Raw genomic sequence first — 21,522 nt, 5'->3', positions numbered from 1 at the left:
CTGATCCGGGTCAGTGTGATGAACTGATCCGGGTCAGTGTGTTGAACTGATCCGGGTCAGTGTGATGAACTGACCCGGGTCAGTGTGTTGAACTGATCCGGGTCAGTGTGATGAACTGATCCGCGTCAGTGTGTTGAACTGATCCGGGTCAGTGTGATGAACTGATCCCGGGTCAGTGTGATGAACTGATCCCGGGTCAGTGTGATGAACTGATCCGCGTCAGTGTGATGGACTGATCCGGGTCAGTGTGTTGAACTGATCCGGGTCAGTGTGTTGAACTGATCCGGGTCAGTGTGATGGACTGATCCGGGTCAGTGTGATGGACTGATCCGGGTCAGTGTGATGAACTGATCCGGGTCAGTGTGATGAACTGATCCGCGTCAGTGTGTTGAACTGATCCGGGTCAGTGTGTTGAACTGATCCGGGTCAGTGTGATGAACTGATCCGCGTCAGTGTGTTGAACTGATCCGGGTCAGTGTGATGAACTGATCCGGGTCAGTGTGATGAACTGATCCGCGTCAGTGTGTTGAACTGATCCGGGTCAGTGTGATGAACTGATCCGGGTCAGTGTGTTGAACTGATCCGGGTCAGTGTGATGAACTGATCCGGGTCAGTGTGTTGAACTGATCCGGGTCAGTGTGATGAACTGATCCGGGTCAGTGTGATGAACTGATCCGGGTCAGTGTGTTGAACTGATCCGCGTCAGTGTGTTGAACTGATCCGGGTCAGTGTGTTGAACTGATCCCGGGTCAGTGTGTTGAACTGATCCGGGTCAGTGTGATGAACTGATCCGGGTCGGTGTGATGAACTGGTCCCGGGTCAGTGTGATGAACTGATCCGGGTCAGTGTGTTGAACTGATCCGCGTCAGTGTGTTGAACTGATCCGGGTCAGTGTGATGGACTGATCCGGGTCAGTGTGTTGAACTGATCCGGGTCAGTGATCCGGGTCAGTGTGATGGACTGGTCCCGGGTCAATGTGTTGAACTGATCCGGGTCAGTGATCCGGGTCAGTGTGTTGAACTGATCCGGGTCAGTGATCCGGGTCAGTGTGATGGACTGGTCCCGGGTCAGTGTGATGGACTGGTCCCGGGTCAGTGTGTTGAACTGATCCGGGTCAGTGTGTTGAACTGATCCGGGTCAGTGTGATGGACTGGTCCCGGGTCAGTGTGATGGACTGGTCCCGGGTCAATGTGTTGAACTGATCCGGGTCAGTGTGATGGACTGGTCCCGGGTCAGTGTGATGGACTGGTCCCGGGTCAATGTGTTGAACTGATCCGGGTCAGTGTGATGGACTGGTCCCGGGTCAGTGTGTTGAACTGATCCGCGTCAGTGTGTTGAACTGATCCGGGTCAGTGTGTTGAACTGATCCGGGTCAGTGATCCGGGTCAGTGTGATGGACTGGTCCCGGGTCAATGTGTTGAACTGATCCCGGGTCAGTGTGATGGACTGGTCCCGGGTCAGTGTGATGGACTGATCCCGGGTCAGTGTGTTGAACTGATCCGGGTCAGTGTGATGAACTGATCCCGGGTCAGTGTGATGAACTGATCCCGGGTCAGTGTGATGAACTGATCCCGGGTCAGTGTGATGGACTGATCCCGGGTCAGTGTGTTGAACTGATCCGCGTCAGTGTGTTGAACTGATCCGGGTCAGTGATCCGGGTCAGTGTGTTGAACTGATCCGGGTCAGTGTGATGGACTGGTCCGGGTCACTGATCCGGGTCAGTGTGATGAACTGATCCCGGGTCAGTGTGTTGAACTGATCCCGGGTCAGTGTGATGAACTGATCCCGGGTCAGTGTGATGAACTGATCCCGGGTCAGTGTGATGGACTGATCCGGATCACTGATCCGGGTCAGTGTGTGAACAGTGTGGAGCTCCAGCCCTCCTCACGGCTCTCTGGTGTGTCTCAGGCCGCTCTAGCAGCCCCATCAGGCGGACTGATCTCTCTCTCTCTCCGCTGTCTCTCCGGATCTTCTGAATCAAAGATCGTCTCTGAATGCGGAAGCGCGCGGTGTAAACCGGGAATGATGCGTGTTTTTACCGGGACCAGAGATGTCGGGAGTGAATCACACCTGGTCTCTGCCGGAGTAACCGATCACACACTCACGGTCCAGTCGGTGTGAACGGACCCGCTGCTGAGAGGTAATGAGGCTTTATCTGCAGGGTCAGTTTGGAGCGGTTCTGGTTCTGTTCAGCAGCTTTATGGACTCTCTGCTCGGTGGGAACCAGAACCTCAGAACCAGAACCTCAGGAGGACATCAGCACCAGAACCAGAACCAGAACCAGAACCAGAACCAGAACCAGAACCAGACCCAGAACCAGAACCAGACCCGACAGTGAGCCGCTGCTAGCTGTTAGCTAGTTGTTATGCTAGCAGCTAACAGCTAACAGCTAGCAGCTAACTGTTAGCTGCTAGCTGTTAGCTGCTAGCTGCTAGCTGTTATGCTAGTGTTGGAGCTAGTTGTAGTTCTACCGGACAGATCCTCTGATGATGATGATGATGAGGTTCAGCAGCTCGCGACTCTGCAGCAGTTAAAGTTATCTGAATGTTCCTGAAGGTTTTATTACTCTATTCACTGTAAGTTAGCCTTCAACTCGGTCTAACTCGGTCCAACTCGGTTTAACTCGGTCTAACTCAGTTTAACTCGGTCTAACTCAGTTTAACTCGGTCTAACTCGGTTTAACTCGGTCTAACTCAGTTTAACTCGGTCTAACTCAGTTTAACTCGGTCTAACTCAGTTTAACTCGGTCTAACTCAGTTTAACTCGGTCTAACTCGGTTTAACTCGGTCTAACTCAGTTTAACTCGGTCTAACTCAGTTTAACTCGGTCTAACTCACTTTAACTCGGTCCAACTCGGTCTAACTCAGTTTAACTCGATCTAACTCGGTTTAACTCGGTCTAACTCAGTTTAACTCGGTCTAACTCAGTTTAACTCGGTCTAACTCAGTTTAACTCGATCTAACTCGGTCTAACTCACTTTAACTCGGTCTAACTCGGTTTAACTCGGTCTAACTCGGTTTAACTCGGTCTAACTCAGTTTAACTCGGTCTAACTCGGTTTAACTCGGTCTAACTCGGTTTAACTCGGTTTAACTCGGTCTAACTCGGTTTAACTCGGTCTAACTCAGTTTAACTCGGTCTAACTCAGTTTAACTCGATCTAACTCGGTCTAACTCACTTTAACTCGGTCCAACTCGGTCTAACTCAGTTTAACTCGATCTAACTCGGTGCAACTCGGTCCAACTCGGTCCAACTCAGTTTAACTCGGTCCAACTCGGTCTAACTCAGTTTAACTCGATCTAACTCGGTGCAACTCGGTCCAACTCGGTCTAACTCACTTTAACTCGGTCCAACTCGGTCTAACTCAGTTTAACTCGATCTAACTCGGTGCAACTCGGTCCAACTCGGTCCAACTCAGTTTAACTCGGTCCAACTCGGTCTAACTCGGTCTAATTCGGTGCAACTCGGTCCAACACGGTCCAACTCAGTTTAACTCGATTTAACTCGATCTAACTCGGTCCAACTCGGTCCAACTCAGTTTAACTCGGTCCAACTCGGTCTAACTCGGCCTAACTCAGTTTAACTCGCTCTAACTCGGTCCAACTCGGCCTAACTCAGTTTAACTCAGTCCAACTCGGTGCAACTCGGTTTAACTCGGTCCAACTCGGTCTAACCCGGTCTCACTCGGTCTAACTCGGTCTCTAATGTTTGCAGCTAACGTCCAGACATGCCGCAGCTAACCGGGACGGACGGAGACGACCTCGGAGCAAACGATGAACTGATTGCTTTTAAAGACGAAGGGGAGCAGGAGGAGAAGAGGAACGTGTCCTCTGAGCGGGACCTGGACGATGTCAAGTCTTCTCTGGTCAACGAGTCCGAGTCCAGCTCAGATTCAGAGGTGGGTTAGGGTTACATGGAGCTGGGTTAGGGTTAAGGGTTAGGGTTACATGGAGCTGGGTTACGGGTTAAGGGTTACATGGAGCTGGGTTAGGGTTAAGGGTTACATGGAGCTGGGTTAGGGTGAAGGGTTAAGGGTTACATGGAGCTGGGTTAGGGTGAAGGGTTACATGGAGCTGGGTTAGGGTTAAGGGTTACATGGAGCTGGGTTAGGGTTAAGGGTTAGGGTTACATGGAGCTGGGTTACGGGTTAGGGTTACATGGAGCTGGGTTAGGGTTAAGGGTTACATGGAGCTGGGTTAGGGTTAAGGGTTACATGGAGCTGGGTTAGGGTTAAGGGTTACATGGAGCTGGGTTAGGGTGAAGGGTTAGGGTTACATGGAGCTGGGTTAGGGTTAAGGGTTAGGGTTACATGGAGCTGGGTTAGGGTGAAGGGTTACATGGAGCTGGGTTAGGGTTAAGGGTTACATGGAGCTGGGTTAGGGTGAAGGGTTACATGGAGCTGGGTTAGGGTTAAGGGTTAGGGTTACATGGAGCTGGGTTAGGGTTAAGGGTTACATGGAGCTGGGTTAGGGTTAAGGGTTACATGGAGCTGGGTTAGGGTGAAGGGTTACATGGAGCTGGGTTAGGGTTAAGGGTTACATGGAGCTGGGTTAGGGTGAAGGGTTACATGGAGCTGGGTTAGGGTGAAGGGTTACATGGAGCTGGGTTAGGGTGAAGGGTTACATGGAGCTGGGTTAGGGTGAAGGGTTACATGGAGCTGGGTTAGGGTTAAGGGTTAGGGTTACATGGAGCTGGGTTAGGGTTAAGGGTTACATGGAGCTGGGTTAGGGTTAAGGGTTACATGGAGCTGGGTTAGGGTGAAGGGTTACATGGAGCTGGGTTAGGGTGAAGGGTTACATGGAGCTGGGTTAGGGTGAAGGGTTACATGGAGCTGGGTTAGGGTGAAGGGTTAGGGTTACATGGAGCTGGGTTAGGGTTAAGGGTTACATGGAGCTGGGTTAGGGTGAAGGGTTAAGGGTTACATGGAGCTGGGTTAGGGTTACATGGAGCTGGGTTAGGGTGAAGGGTTACATGGAGCTGGGTTAGGGTGAAGGGTTACATGGAGCTGGGTTAGGGTGAAGGGTTAGGGTTACATGGAGCTGGGTTAGGGTTAAGGGTTACATGGAGCTGGGTTAGGGTGAAGGGTTAAGGGTTACATGGAGCTGGGTTAGGGTTACATGGAGCTGGGTTAGGGTGAAGGGTTACATGGAGCTGGGTTAGGGTGAAGGGTTAGGGTTACATGGAGCTGGGTTAAGGGTGAAGGGTTAGGGTAAGGGTTAAGGGTTACATGGAGCTGGGTTAAGGGTTAATAGTTAGGGTTAGTGTTACATGGAGCTGGGTTAGGGTGAAGGGTTAGGGTTACATGGAGCTGGGTTAAGGGTTAAGGGTTAATAGTTAGGGTTAGTGTTACATGGAGCTGGGTTAGGGTGAAGGGTTAGGGTTACATGGAGCTGGGTTAAGGGTGAAGGGTTAGGGTAAGGGTTAAGGGTTACATGGAGCTGGGTTAAGGGTTAATGGTTAGGGTTAGTGTTACATGGAGCTGGGTTAGGGTGAAGGGTTAGGGTTACATGGAGCTGGGTTAGGGTGAAGGGTTAGGGTTACATGGAGCTGGGTTAAGGGTTAAGGGTTAATAGTTAGGGTTAGTGTTACATGGAGCTGGGTTAGGGTGAAGGGTTAGGGTTACATGGAGCTGGGTTAAGGGTGAAGGGTTAGGGTAAGGGTTAAGGGTTACATGGAGCTGGGTTAAGGGTTAATGGTTAGGGTTAGTGTTACATGGAGCTGGGTTAGGGTGAAGGGTTAGGGTTACATGGAGCTGGGTGAAGGGTTAAGGGTTACATGGAGCTGGGTTAAGGGTTAAGGGTTAATAGTTAGGGTTAGTGTTACATGGAGCTGGTTGGTGTCGATGCTCGTCTGGTTTACGTCTCTGTGGTTGTTTGTGTGCAGACAGACAGACGGTCCAGAACCAGGACCGACCCGGATCTGGAGAGCCGGGCCCGACACAGTCGTCTGTTTCAGGAAGGTAACGAACATCTGTGTGTGAATGTTGCTCTCTGATGGTGTTGACCTGATCTGTGTGTGAATGTTGCTGTCTGATGGTGTTGACCTGATCTGTGTGTGAATGTTGACCTTGTCTTTCAGCCCTGAGGAGGCAGCAGGATGGAGGTGTGTTTCAGTCCTCTCCTTATGTTGGATATCCCTTCTTCATGATCCCAGACCTGGGGAACCTCTGTAGTCCGTACTTCACCGGCGGAGGTCTGCCTCCAGGTACCAGGACGGTAAGTAGACTCTCAGTCTGCTGGTGGTTTGTGATGGTTCAGGATCAGACAGACCTGGACTCAGTCTGCTGGTGAAGTCAGCAGGAATGAGCGCTCATCATGGCTGCTGTGCTGCAGATTAGTTGCTGTAGTTGCTGTGCAGCAGATTGGCTACTGTGAAGCAGATTAGCTGCTGTGAAGCAGATTAGCTGCTGTGAAGCAGATTAGCTGCTGCAGCTGCTGTGAAGCAGATTAGCTACTGCAGCTGCTGTGAAGCAGATTAGCTACTGTGAAGCAGATTATCTGCTGCAGCTGCTGTGAAGCAGATTAGCTGCTGTGAAGCAGATTAGCTGCTGTGAAGCAGATTAGCTGCTGTGAAGCAGATTAGCTGCTGCAGCTGCTGTGAAGCAGATTAGCTGCTGCAGCTGCTGTGAAGCAGATTAGCTACTGTGAAGCAGATTAGCTGCTGTGCAGCAGATAAATTGCTGTGCAGCAGATTAACTATTGTGCTGCAGATTAGCTGCTGTGCTGCAGATTAGCTGCTGTAGCTGCTTTGCATCAGATTAGCTGCTGTAGCCGCTGTGAAGCAGATTAGCTGCTGCAGCTGCTGTGGAGCAGATTAGCTACTGCAGCTGCTGTGAAGCAGATTAGCTACTGTGAAGCAGATTAGCTGCTGCAGCTGCTGTGAAGCAGATTAGCTGCTGCAGCTGCTGTGAAGCAGATTAGCTGCTGCAGCTGCTGTGAAGCAGATTAGCTACTGCAGCTGCTGTGAAGCAGATTAGCTACTGTGAAGCAGATTAGCTGCTGCAACTGCTGTGAAGCAGATTAGCTGCTGCAGCTGCTGTGCAGCACATTAGCTACTGTGAAGCAGATTAGCTGCTGCAGCTGCTGTGCAGCAGATTAGCTGCTGCAGCTGCTGTGAAGCAGATTAGCTGCTGCAGCTACTGTGAAGCAGATTAGCTGCTGCAGCTGCTGTGAAGCAGATTAGCTACTGCAGCTGCTGTGTAGCAGATTAGCTACTGTGAAGCAGATTAGCTGCTGTGCAGCAGATAAATTGCTGTGCAGCAGATTAACTATTGTGCTGCAGATTAGTTGCTGTGCTGCAGATTAGCTGCTGTAGCTGCTTTGCATCAGATTAGCTGCTGTAGCCGCTGTGCATCAGATTAGCTGCTGTAGCCGCTGTGCAGCAGATTAGCCGCTGTGCAGCAGGATAACAGGGTGTTGCCCAGTTTCTCCTCAAAGCTTTGTGGAAGCTCGGTGTGGATTAGAGGGAGCTGGGTGATGGTTTAATACAGTAGCACTCGTGGCCACTAATCTAAACGTTTCCTCGTTGGCAGTGAGGACAGTTGAGGAGGAATGACTTCAGGGTGTTCTGAGGCTGTTGGAGCAGGTTGCTGTGTGTGTTGTAGAGTGGTGTTGGTCAGTATGTGCAGTTAAAACCTCACAACACCAGCAGAGAGCTGTTAGCGTCCACTGAAGACACCGAGGACATCATAGAGACAAGCTCAACGCAGGCTGAGCTGCTTCCTGCAGGGTTAGGATGGAAACGTTCACACAATATCAATACAATCAATGACTCCTCTGCAGATGTTCATCTTGAAGAAATACAATAGTTAGTCTGCCATAGTTTGTGTTGGTATCTCTTCACACCTTCCTGACATTTCACCGGGTTAATCCTAACCCTAATCCGGGGTATACGTTATGTGAGGGTTAGACTAAACCCAAAAGACCCCCAACTCCTGGAACGTTATCCCCACTACCCGGTCTAGTCTAGAAGCTGACCCCCAAGACTCGCTGCCCAACGACATATCCTAACCCTAACCATTCAAGGTCAACTTCTAACCCTAACCAAGGTCAACTTCTAACCCTAACCATTCAAGGTCAACTTCTAACCCTAACCATTCAAGGTCAACGCCTCTCTCTCTCTCTCTGTCAACAGTACCTGCCCTTTCAGTGGCCTCTGCTCGACGTCCCAGGAAGAACACCTGTCAGAGACTGTGCTACCCCGACACACCTGGTGAGACACACACACACACACCTGTACCACCTGACCAACTGAATCTGCAGGTGTAATCTGTAGACATGGATAGATCTTCTGATATGAATAAAGTAAAGTTCCCTGCTGGTGGATTCAGAACCTGAGAAAGGAGCTTCAGTCTATTTCAATAAGGAACATGTTGTCAGTTCCAACGAGTGAGATGTTTATATCTCGGCTCAGTGACCTTCATCACCTTTGATACCTGATCTTCAGCCGTGCGTATCTGCAGCTTATCTTTAGATCTTCAGTCACGGTGCTGCCTCAGAGGAACACCTCAGAGGAACACCTCAGAGGAACACCTCAGAGGAACACCTCAGCAACGACACGTTCAAGGTTAAAGTTCTTCCCCTCCGCCTGCTCTCCTGGAGAAAGGTTCTGGTTCAGGTGATCAACCGTCTGCTGGACGGCAGAACAAACTATCTGAAGGTCAACTCGAGGTTTAAAGATGGAGAAGATAATCAGCAGATTCAGTGATATGAAAGTTGGTTGATAAGAACATTTTTAATTTATATATACTGGTTGAATAAACGGGTTCACAAACACCAGTTAAAGATCCAGTCTGACTGAAACACCAGGACGGTTAAAGATCTTCACCTGGAAGCTTCACACCGATCAGGAACCTGCTGGCATGCACACGTCAGATAATAGTGACCTCCTCTCCTCCTCTCCTCCTCTCCTCCTCTCGTCCTCGTCCTCCTCCTCTCCTCCTCGTCCTCTCCTCCTCTCCTCCTCTCCTCCTCTCCTCCTCTCCTCCTCTCGTCCTCTCGTCCTCTCGTCCTGTCCTCTCGTCCTCTCCTCCTCTCGTCCTCTCCTCCTCTCCTCCTCTCCTCCTCTCCTCCTCTCGTCCTCTCGTCCTGTCGTCCTCTCCTCCTCTCGTCCTCTCGTCCTCTCCTCCTCTCGTCCTGTCGTCCTCTCGTCCTCTCGTCCTCTCGTCCTCTCCTCCTCTCGTCCTGTCGTCCTCTCGTCCTCTCCTCCTCTCGTCCTCTCCTCTCGTCCTCTCGTCCTCTCCTCCTCTCGTACTCTCCTCCTCTCGTCCTCTCCTCCTCTCGTACTCTCCTCCTCTCCTCCTCTCGTCCTCGTCCTCCTCCTCTCCTCCTCGTCCTCTCGTCCTCTCCTCCTCTCGTACTCTCCTCCTCTCGTCCTCTCCTCCTCTCGTACTCTCCTCCTCTCCTCCTCTCGTCCTCTCGTCCTCTCCTCCTCTCGTCCTGTCGTCCTCTCGTCCTCTCGTCCTCTCGTCCTCTCCTCCTCTCGTCCTCTCGTCCTCTCGTCCTCTCGTCCTGTCGTCCTCTCGTCCTCTCGTCCTCTCGTCCTCTCCTCCTCTCGTCCTCTCGTCCTGTCGTCCTCTCGTCCTCTCCTCCTCTCGTCCTCTCCTCCTCTCGTCCTCTCCTCCTCTCGTCCTCTCCTCCTCTCGTCCTCTCGTCCTGTCGTCCTCTCGTCCTCTCCTCCTCTCGTCCTCTCCTCCTCTCCTCCTCTCGTCCTCTCCTCCTCTCCTCCTCTCGTCCTCTCGTCCTCTCGTCCTCTCGTCCTCTCGTCCTCTCCTCCTCTCGTCCTCTCGTCCTGTCGTCCTCTCGTCCTCTCCTCCTCTCGTCCTCTCCTCCTCTCGTCCTCTCGTCCTCTCCTCCTCTCGTCCTCTCGTCCTGTCGTCCTCTCGTCCTCTCCTCCTCTCGTCCTCTCCTCCTCTCGTCCTCTCGTCCTCTCGTCCTCTCGTCCTCTCCTCCTCTCGTCCTCTCGTCCTCTCGTCCTGTCGTCCTCTCGTCCTCTCCTCCTCTCCTCCTCTCCTCCTCTCGTCCTGTCGTCCTGTCGTCCTCTCGTCCTCTCCTCCTCTCGTCCTCTCCTCCTCTCGTACTCTCCTCCTCTCCTCCTCTCCTCCTCTCGTCCTCTCGTCCTCTCCTCCTCTCCTCCTCTCGTCCTGTCGTCCTGTCGTCCTCTCGTCCTCTCCTCCTCTCGTCCTCTCCTCCTCTCGTCCTCTCGTCCTCTCGTACTCTCCTCCTCTCCTCCTCTCCTCCTCTCGTCCTCTCCTCCTCTCGTCCTGTCGTCCTCTCGTCCTCTCGTCCTGTCGTCCTCTCGTCCTCTCCTCTCGTCCTCTCCTCCTCTCCTCCTCTCGTCCTCTCGTCCTCTCCTCCTCTCGTACTCTCCTCCTCTCCTCCTCTCGTCCTCTCGTCCTCTCGTCCTCTCGTCCTCTCCTCCTCTCGTCCTCTCGTCCTCTCCTCCTCTCGTCCTCTCGTCCTCTCGTCCTCTCGTCCTCTCCTCCTCTCGTCCTCTCGTCCTCTCCTCCTCTCGTCCTCTCGTCCTGTCGTCCTCTCGTCCTCTCCTCCTCTCGTCCTCTCGTCCTCTCCTCCTCTCGTCCTCTCGTCCTCTCGTCCTCTCGTCCTGTCGTCCTCTCGTCCTCTCGTCCTGTCGTCCTCTCGTCCTCTCCTCTCGTCCTCTCCTCCTCTCCTCCTCTCGTCCTGTCGTCCTCTCGTCCTCTCCTCTCGTCCTCTCCTCCTCTCCTCCTCTCGTCCTCTCGTCCTCTCGTCCTCTCGTCCTCTCGTCCTCTCCTCCTCTCGTACTCTCCTCCTCTCCTCCTCTCGTCCTGTCGTCCTCTCGTCCTCTCGTCCTGTCGTCCTCTCGTCCTCTCGTCCTGTCGTCCTCTCGTACTCTCCTCCTCTCGTCCTCTCCTCCTCTCGTACTCTCCTCCTCTCCTCCTCTCGTCCTCTCGTCCTCTCCTCCTCTCGTCCTCTCGTCCTCTCGTCCTCTCGTCCTCTCCTCCTCTCGTCCTCTCGTCCTCTCGTCCTGTCGTCCTCTCGTCCTCTCGTCCTCTCCTCCTCTCGTCCTCTCGTCCTGTCGTCCTCTCGTCCTCTCCTCCTCTCGTCCTCTCGTCCTGTCGTCCTCTCGTCCTCTCCTCCTGTCGTCCTCTCGTCCTCTCCTCCTCTCGTCCTCTCGTCCTGTCGTCCTCTCGTCCTCTCCTCCTCTCGTCCTCTCCTCCTCTCGTCCTCTCGTCCTCTCGTCCTCTCCTCCTCTCGTCCTCTCGTCCTGTCGTCCTCTCGTCCTCTCCTCCTCTCGTCCTCTCCTCCTCTCGTCCTCTCGTCCTCTCGTACTCTCCTCCTCTCCTCCTCTCCTCCTCTCGTCCTGTCGTCCTGTCGTCCTCTCGTCCTCTCCTCCTCTCGTCCTCTCCTCCTCTCGTACTCTCCTCCTCTCCTCCTCTCGTCCTCTCGTCCTCTCCTCCTCTCCTCCTCTCGTCCTGTCGTCCTGTCGTCCTCTCCTCCTCTCCTCCTCTCGTCCTCTCCTCCTCTCGTCCTCTCGTCCTCTCGTACTCTCCTCCTCTCCTCCTCTCGTCCTCTCGTCCTCTCGTCCTCTCGTCCTGTCGTCCTCTCGTCCTCTCGTCCTCTCGTCCTCTCGTCCTGTCGTCCTCTCGTCCTCTCGTCCTGTCGTCCTCTCGTCCTCTCCTCTCGTCCTCTCCTCCTCTCCTCCTCTCGTCCTCTCGTCCTCTCCTCCTCTCGTACTCTCCTCCTCTCCTCCTCTCGTCCTCTCGTCCTCTCGTCCTCTCGTCCTCTCGTCCTCTCCTCCTCTCGTCCTCTCGTCCTCTCCTCCTCTCGTCCTCTCGTCCTGTCGTCCTCTCGTCCTCTCGTCCTGTCGTCCTGTCGTCCTCTCGTCCTCTCCTCCTCTCGTCCTCTCGTCCTCTCCTCCTCTCGTCCTCTCGTCCTCTCGTCCTGTCGTCCTCTCCTCCTCTCGTCCTCTCGTCCTCTCGTCCTGTCGTCCTCTCGTCCTCTCGTCCTGTCGTCCTCTCGTCCTCTCCTCTCGTCCTCTCCTCCTCTCGTCCTCTCCTCTCGTCCTCTCCTCTCGTCCTCTCCTCCTCTCCTCCTCTCGTCCTGTCGTCCTCTCGTCCTCTCCTCTCGTCCTCTCCTCCTCTCCTCCTCTCGTCCTCTCCTCCTCTCGTACTCTCCTCCTCTCCTCCTCTCGTCCTGTCGTCCTCTCGTCCTCTCGTCCTGTCGTCCTCTCGTCCTCTCGTCCTCTCGTCCTCTCGTCCTCTCGTCCTCTCGTCTTCTCGTCCTCTCGTGACCCTGAACACAAGTCAATGTTATCAGTTGGTGTTATGATTTACCATCAAACAGCAAACAGGAACTTCCTGTTAGATCTGACTTCCTGGCCGTTGACTTAACTTCCTGTTGCAAAAAAGTATTTGGGATCCCTTCCCACCCGTCTCCACTGAGAGCAGTATTTGGGATCCCTTCCCCCCGTCTGCACTGACAGCAGTATTTGGGATCCCTTCCCCCCCGTCTCCACTGACAGCAGTATTTGGGATCCCTTCCCTCCCGTCTCCACTGACAGCAGTATTTGGGATCCCTTCCCACCCGTCTCCACTGACAGCAGTATTTGGGATCCCTTCCCCCCTGTCTCCACTGACAGCAGTATTTGGGATCCCTTCCCCCCGTCTCCACTGACAGCAGTAATTGGGATCCCATCCCACCCGTCTCCACTGACAGCAGTATTTGGGATCCCTTCCCTCCCGTCTCCACTGACAGCAGTATTTGGGATCCCTTCCCCCCGTCTCCACTGACAGCAGTATTTGGGATCCCTTCCCACCCGTCTCCACTGACATCAGTATTTGGGATCCCTTCCCTCCCGTCTCCACTGACAGCAGTATTTGGGATCCCTTCCCACCCGTCTCCACTGACATCAGTATTTGGGATCCCTTCCCTCCCGTCTCCACTGACAGCAGTATTTGGGATCCCTTCCCCCCGTCTCCACTGACAGCAGTATTTGGGATCCCTTCCCACCCGTCTCCACTGACAGCAGTATTTGGGATCCCTTCCCTCCCGTCTCCACTGACAGCAGTATTTGGGATCCCTTCCCCCCCGTCTCCACTGACAGCAGTATTTGGGATCCCTTCCCTCCCGTCTCCACTGACAGCAGTATTTGGGATCCCTTCCCCCCCGTCTCCACTGACAGCAGTATTTGGGATCCCTTCCCACCCGTCTCCACTGACAGCAGTATTTGGGATCCCTTCCCTCCCGTCTCCACTGACAGCAGTATTTGGGATCCCTTCCCCCACCCGTCTCCACTGACAGCAGTATTTGGGATCCCTTCCCACCCGTCTCCACTGACAGCAGTATTTGGGATCCCTTCCCTCCCGTCTCCACTGACAGCAGTATTTGGGATCCCTTCCCCCCCGTCTCCACTGACAGCAGTAAGGGAGGTGTTGTTGGAGGACTCTAGAGTAAATGCTGTTGCTTCTGTTTCTGTGGTTTTCAGTGGAAGATGTCGGAGCGTGTGATAGATGATGTGTGATCTTTAGAAACAGGATGAAATGCAGCTGATTGACTCGTTCAGAGGGGACATCCTGCAGCTGGTGGACAGGTAACACCACCGCTGCATCTTCAGTAAGCACCTGTTGTCTCTCTGTTGTCTCTCTCCAGTCCAACGGGGTGCCGGTGGTGCAGCACCCTCACATGACTCACCTCCATCCACTGCTGTCCTACAGCCCCGAGGCCTTCTCCCCTCAGAGGGCCTCACCTGGCTTCTCTCCGGACTCAGGTGAGTCTCCCCTCTCCTCCAGATCCACCTGAACAATCAGCTGCTGTTATTGTAAGATTAACACTGATACCTGTGTGAATGTCACCTGAGCAGGTATGTCGAGGACCCCCTGCTACCCGGTGTCTCCTGGAGGCGTGGCTCAGATCCCTCACGCTCTGGGATGGCTGTGAGTAAACTATCCTCCACTACGGTTAGGGGGGTTGGGGGGTCGGGGGGTTTGGGGGGTTAGGGGTTTGGTGGTTTGGGGGGGTCAGGGGTTTGGGGGGTCGGGGGGTTAGGGGTTTGGGGGGTCAGGGGGTCGGGGGTTAGGGGTTTGGGGGGTCGGGGGGTTTGGGGGGTTGGGGGGTCGGGGGTTAGGGGCTGAGGGTTCATAGTGACTGTTGGATCATGTCTCTGTCTTTGTCCAGTCAGGGACAGACGATGTATCCCATCGCTGGAGGCTTCTCACCTGCTGCTCTGGCTGTGAACGCCTCCATGTCCAGGTAACACTGATGATGTCACATCTTTATCATTTCAGAGACAGAGAGTCATTCTATAGACACATGACTGCTGTGATGTGAACACATGACATCATTAAAACTGTATTCTGATTCTATTCTGGCCAGCGTTGGTGAATAAATGTATATATAGGTTCCATTGTTGTGAATGGGTGATGATGTGTTAAAGTGAACGTGTGATGTCTGGTTGGCAGCCTGGTGGCGGGTAACTTCTCTCCACGTCTGGCGCCGACGCCCCAGTCGTCCGTTGCCCACCACGCCGCCATCGTCCCAACGGGAGTGAAGCAGGAGCCTGGAGGCAGCAGCCAGCCGGGGTATCAACATCTGTTAAATACAACATTTCACCAGTGTGCTGGGGGGGCTGAGGACCATAGTGAGGTCATATGAAGGGCGATGATAGCTGGTGCTGGGGGGGGGGTGGGCTGAGGACCATAGTGAGGTCATATGAAGGGCGATGAAAGGCCCAATAAAGTCCAGAGTCTCGTGACCCGTTTAAACTTTGATTCATTTGTCTACGTTAAAGTATGGCGACTCCGTCTGGCTCTAAAGACCAGTGTATGTCAGTGTTTCAATGCCTACAGCATGTATAACGTGTTGTCATTAACTGGACGGTAACGTGTTGTTAACGTGTTATTAACGTGTTAACGTGTTATTAACGTGTTAACGTGTTATTAACGTGTTGTTAACGTGTTATTAACGTGTTGTTAACGTGTTAACGTGTTAACGTGTTAACGTGTTGTTAACGTGTTATTAACGTGTTGTTAACGTGTTAACGTGTTGTTAACGTGTTATTAACGTGTTAACGTGTTAACGTGTTGTTAACGTGTTAACGTGTTGGTACCGTGTTGTTAATGTGTTGTTACCGTGTTGTTAACGTGTTATTAACGTGTTAACGTGTTAACGTGTTGTTAACGTGTTAACGTGTTGGTACCGTGTTGTTAACGTGTTGTTACCGTGTTAACGTGTTGTTACCGTGTTGTTAACGTGTTGTTACCGTGTTGTTAACGTGTTGTTAACGTGTTATTAACGTGTTATTACTGCAGGAGGTCGATGGCTGGCATTCAGCAGGAGAGAGAAGAGGAGAAGAAGCCTCATATCAAGAAGCCTCTGAATGCTTTCATGTTGTACATGAGAGAGGAGCGACCCAGAGTGGTGGCTCAGTGCAAAGTGAAAGAGAGCGCCACCATCAACCAGATCCTGGGACAGAGGGTGAGTCCCTCTACTACTACTACATTACATTATACACTACACTACTACTACATTACATTATACACTACACTACTACTACATTACATTATACACTACACTACTACTACATTACATTATACACTACACTACTACATTACATTATACACTACACTACTACTACATTACATTATACACTACACTACTACATTACATTATACACTACACTACTACTACATTACATTATACACCACACTACTACATTACATTATACACTACACTATTACTACATTACATTATACACTACACTACTACATTACATTATACACTACTACATTACATTATACACTACACTACTACATTACATTATACACTACTACTACTACATTACATTATACACTACACTACTACATTACATTATACACTACTACATTACATTATACACTACACTACTACATTACATTATACACTACACTACTACATTACATTATACACCACACTACTACATTACATTATACACTACACTACTACTACATTACATTATACACTACACTACACTACTACATTACATTATACACTACTACATTACATTATACACTACACTACTACATTACATTATACACTACTACTACTACATTACATTATACACTACACTACTACATTACATTATACACTACACTACTACATTACATTATACACTACACTACTACTACATTACATTATACACCACACTACTACATTACATTATACACTACACTACTACTACTACATTACATTATACACTACCACTACTACATTACATTATACACTACACTACTACTACATTACATTATACACCACACTACTACATTACATTATACACACACTACTACTACATTACATTATACACCACACTACTACATTACATTATACACTACACTACTACTACTACATTACATTATACACTACACTACTACTACATTACATTATACACCACACTACTACATTACATTATACACTACTACTACTACATTACACACTACACTACTACATTACATTATACACTACACTACTACTACATTACATTATACACTACACTACTACTACATTACATTATACACTACACTACTACATTACATTATACACTACACTACTACTACTACATTACATTATACACTACTACTACTACATTACATTATACACTACACTACTACTACTACATTACATTATACACTACACTACTACATTACATTATACACTACTACTACTACATTACATTATACACTACACTACTACTACTACATTACATTATACACTACACTACTACATTACATTATACACTACACTACTACATTACATTATACACTACACTACTACTACTACATTACATTATACACTACACTACTACATTACATTATACACTACACTACTACTACTACATTACATTATACACTACACTACTACTACATTACATTATACACTACACTACTACTACTACATTACATTATACACTACTACTACTACATTACATTATACACTACACTACTACTACTACATTACATTATACACTACACTACTACATTACATTATACACTACACTACTACATTACATTATACACTACACTACTACTACTACATTACATTATACACTACTACTACTACATTACATTATACACTACACTACTACATTACATTATACACTACACTACTACTACATTACATTGTACACTACACTACTACTACTACATTACATTATACACTACACTACTACATTACATTATACACTACACTACTACTACTACATTACATTATACACTACACTACTACTACATTACATTATACACTACACTACTACATTACATTATACACTACACTACTACATTACATTATACACTACACTACTACTACATTACATTATACACTACACTACTACTACTACATTACATTATACACTACACTACTACTACTACATTACATTATACACTACTACTACTACATTACATTATACACTACTACTACTACATTACATTATACACTACACTACTACTACATTACATTATACACTACACTACTACTACTACATTACATTATACACTACACTACTACTACATTACATTATACACTACACTACTACATTACATTATACACTACACTACTACATTACATTATACACTACACTACTACTACATTACATTATACACCACACTACTACATTACATTATACACTACACTACTACTACTACATTACATTATACACTACCACTACTACATTACATTATACACTACACTACTACTACATTACATTATACACTACACTACTACATTACATTATACACTACACTACTACTACATTACATTATACACTACACTACTACTACTACATTACATTATACACTACACTACTACTACTACATTACATTATACACTACTACTACTACATTACATTATACACTACTACTACTACATTACATTATACACTACACTACTACTACATTACATTATACACCACACTACTACATTACATTATACACTACACTACTACTACATTACATTATACACCACACTACTACATTACATTATACACTACACTACTACTACTACATTACATTATACACTACACTACTACTACATTACATTATACACCACACTACTACATTACATTATACACTACTACTACTACATTACACACTACACTACTACATTACATTATACACTACACTACTACTACATTACATTATACACTACACTACTACATTACATTATACACTACACTACTACTACTACATTACATTATACACTACTACTACTACATTACATTATACACTACACTACTACTACTACATTACATTATACACTACACTACACATTACATTATACACTACTACTACTACATTACATTATACACTACACTACTACTACTACATTACATTATACACTACACTACTACATTACATTATACACTACACTACTACATTACATTATACACTACACTACTACTACTACATTACATTATACACTACACTACTACATTACATTATACACTACACTACTACTACTACATTACATTATACACTACACTACTACTACATTACATTATACACTACACTACTACTACTACATTACATTATACACTACTACTACTACATTACATTATACACTACACTACTACTACTACATTACATTATACACTACACTACTACATTACATTATACACTACACTACTACATTACATTATACACTACACTACTACTACTACATTACATTATACACTACTACTACTACATTACATTATACACTACACTACTACATTACATTATACACTACACTACTACTACATTACATTGTACACTACACTACTACTACTACATTACATTATACACTACACTACTACATTACATTATACACTACACTACTACTACTACATTACATTATACACTACACTACTACTACATTACATTATACACTACACTACTACATTACATTATACACTACACTACTACATTACATTATACACTACACTACTACTACATTACATTATACACTACACTACTACTACTACATTACATTATACACTACACTACTACTACTACATTACATTATACCACTACTACTACTACATTACATTATACACTACTACTACTACATTACATTATACACTACACTACTACTACATTACATTATACACTACACTACTACTACTACATTACATTATACACTACACTACTACTACATTACATTATACACTACACTACTACATTACATTATACACTACACTACTACATTACATTATACACTACACTACTACTACATTACATTATACACCACACTACTACATTACATTATACACTACACTACTACTACTACATTACATTATACACTACCACTACTACATTACATTATACACTACACTACTACTACATTACATTATACACCACACTACTACATTACATTATACACTACACTACTACTACATTACATTATACCACTACTACACTACTATCTCATTACATTATACACTACACTACTACTACTACATTACATTATACACTACACTACTACTACATTACATTATACACCACACTACTACATTACATTATACACTACTACTACTACATTACACACTACACTACTACATTACATTATACACTACACTACTACTACATTACATTATACACTACACTACTACTACTACATTACATTATACACTACTACTACTACATTACATTATACACTACACTACTACTACTACATTACATTATACACTACACTACTACATTACATTATACACTACACTACTACATTACATTATACACTACTACTACTACTACATTACATTATACACTACTACTACTACATTACATTATACACTACACTACTACATTACATTATACACTACACTACTGCTACATTACATTATACACTACACTACTACTACTACATTACATTATACACTACACTACTACATTATACTTCTGGTCATTATACACTACACTACTACTACTACATTACATTATACACTACACTACTACTACATTATATACTACACTACATACTACTACATTACATTATACACTACACTACTACTACATTACATTATACACTACACTACTACATTACATTATACACTACACTACTACATTACATTATACACTACACTACTACTACATTACATTATACACTACACTACTACTACTACATTACATTATACACTACACTACTACTACTACATTACATTATACACTACTACTACTACATTACATTATACACTACTACTACTACATTACATTATACACTACACTACTACTACATTACATTATACACTACACTACTACTACTACATTACATTATACACTACTACTACTACATTACATTATACATCTTGTGTCGTACTACTACTACATTACATTATAACACTACATACTACTACTACATTACCATTATACACTATCTACTACTACATACATTATACACTACACTACTACATTACATATACACTACACTACTACTACATTACATTATACACTACACTACTACTACTACATTACATTATACACTACCTACTACTACTTACATTACATTATACTACATTACATTATACACTACACTACTACTACTACATTACATTATACACTACACTACTACATTACATTATACACTACACTACTACTACATTACATTATACACTACTACTACTACATTACATTATACACTACACTACTACTACATTACATTATACACCACTACTACTACTACATTACATTATACACTACACTACTACTACTACATTACATTATACACTACACTACTACTACTACATTACATTATACACTACACTACTACTACTACATTACATTATACACTACTACTACTACATTACATTATACACTACACTACTACTACTACATTACATTATACACTACTACTACTACATTACATTATACACTACACTACTACTACTACATTACATTATACACTACACTACTACATTACATTATACACTACTACTACTACATTACATTATACACTACACTACTACTACTACATTACATTATACACTACACTACTACATTACATTATACATTACACTACTACTACGTTACATTATACACTACACTACTACTACTACATTACATTATACACTACTACTACTACATTACATTATACACTACACTACTACTACATTACATTATACACTACACTACTACATTACATTATACACTACACTACTACATTACATTATACACTACACTACTACTACATTATAGTTAGATTAGTTTAGATAAAGACGTGCGTGCGTGCGTGCGTGCGTGCGTGTGTGACACACTGGACTGTTTCCTGTCCACAGTGGCATTCTCTGTCCAAAGAGCAGCAGGCCAAATATTACGAACTGGCTCGTAAAGAGAGACTCCTCCACTCCAAACTGTACCCGGGCTGGTCGGCCAGAGACAACTACGTAAGTACTACTACTACACCACCAGCTGATATCTCATGATGACATCACTACACCACCAGCTGATATCTCATGATGACATCACTACACCACCAGCTGATTTCTCCTGTTTGTTTGTGTTTAGGGTAAAAAGAAGAAGAGGAAGAGAGCGAAGAGTGAAACTCAG

General features: G+C 46.6%; 1 protein-coding gene across 1 annotated transcript; it reads left to right on the top strand.

Annotated features, from left to right (window-relative positions):
• Positions 1 to 1,848: 1,848 nt before the first annotated feature.
• Positions 1,849 to 21,516, top strand: LOC141763761 (transcription factor 7-like 1-A; the record flags this gene model as incomplete). Its single annotated transcript, XM_074628480.1, has 12 exons — positions 1,849 to 2,140; positions 3,714 to 3,897; positions 5,883 to 5,958; positions 6,078 to 6,214; positions 8,133 to 8,210; positions 13,628 to 13,745; positions 13,839 to 13,911; positions 14,153 to 14,227; positions 14,437 to 14,556; positions 15,286 to 15,451; positions 21,252 to 21,359; positions 21,481 to 21,516. Coding segments are annotated over exons 2-12 (1,158 nt in total), but the record flags the coding sequence as incomplete, so codon positions are not given.
• Between the last annotated feature and the right edge of the window lie 6 nt (positions 21,517 to 21,522).

Source organism: Sebastes fasciatus, unplaced genomic scaffold, assembly GCF_043250625.1.
Source record: "Sebastes fasciatus isolate fSebFas1 unplaced genomic scaffold, fSebFas1.pri Scaffold_36, whole genome shotgun sequence".
Taxonomy (NCBI): domain Eukaryota; kingdom Metazoa; phylum Chordata; class Actinopteri; order Perciformes; family Sebastidae; genus Sebastes; species Sebastes fasciatus.
Note: the sequence above shows the minus strand (reverse complement) of the source record. Positions and strands in the feature narration are given on the sequence as shown.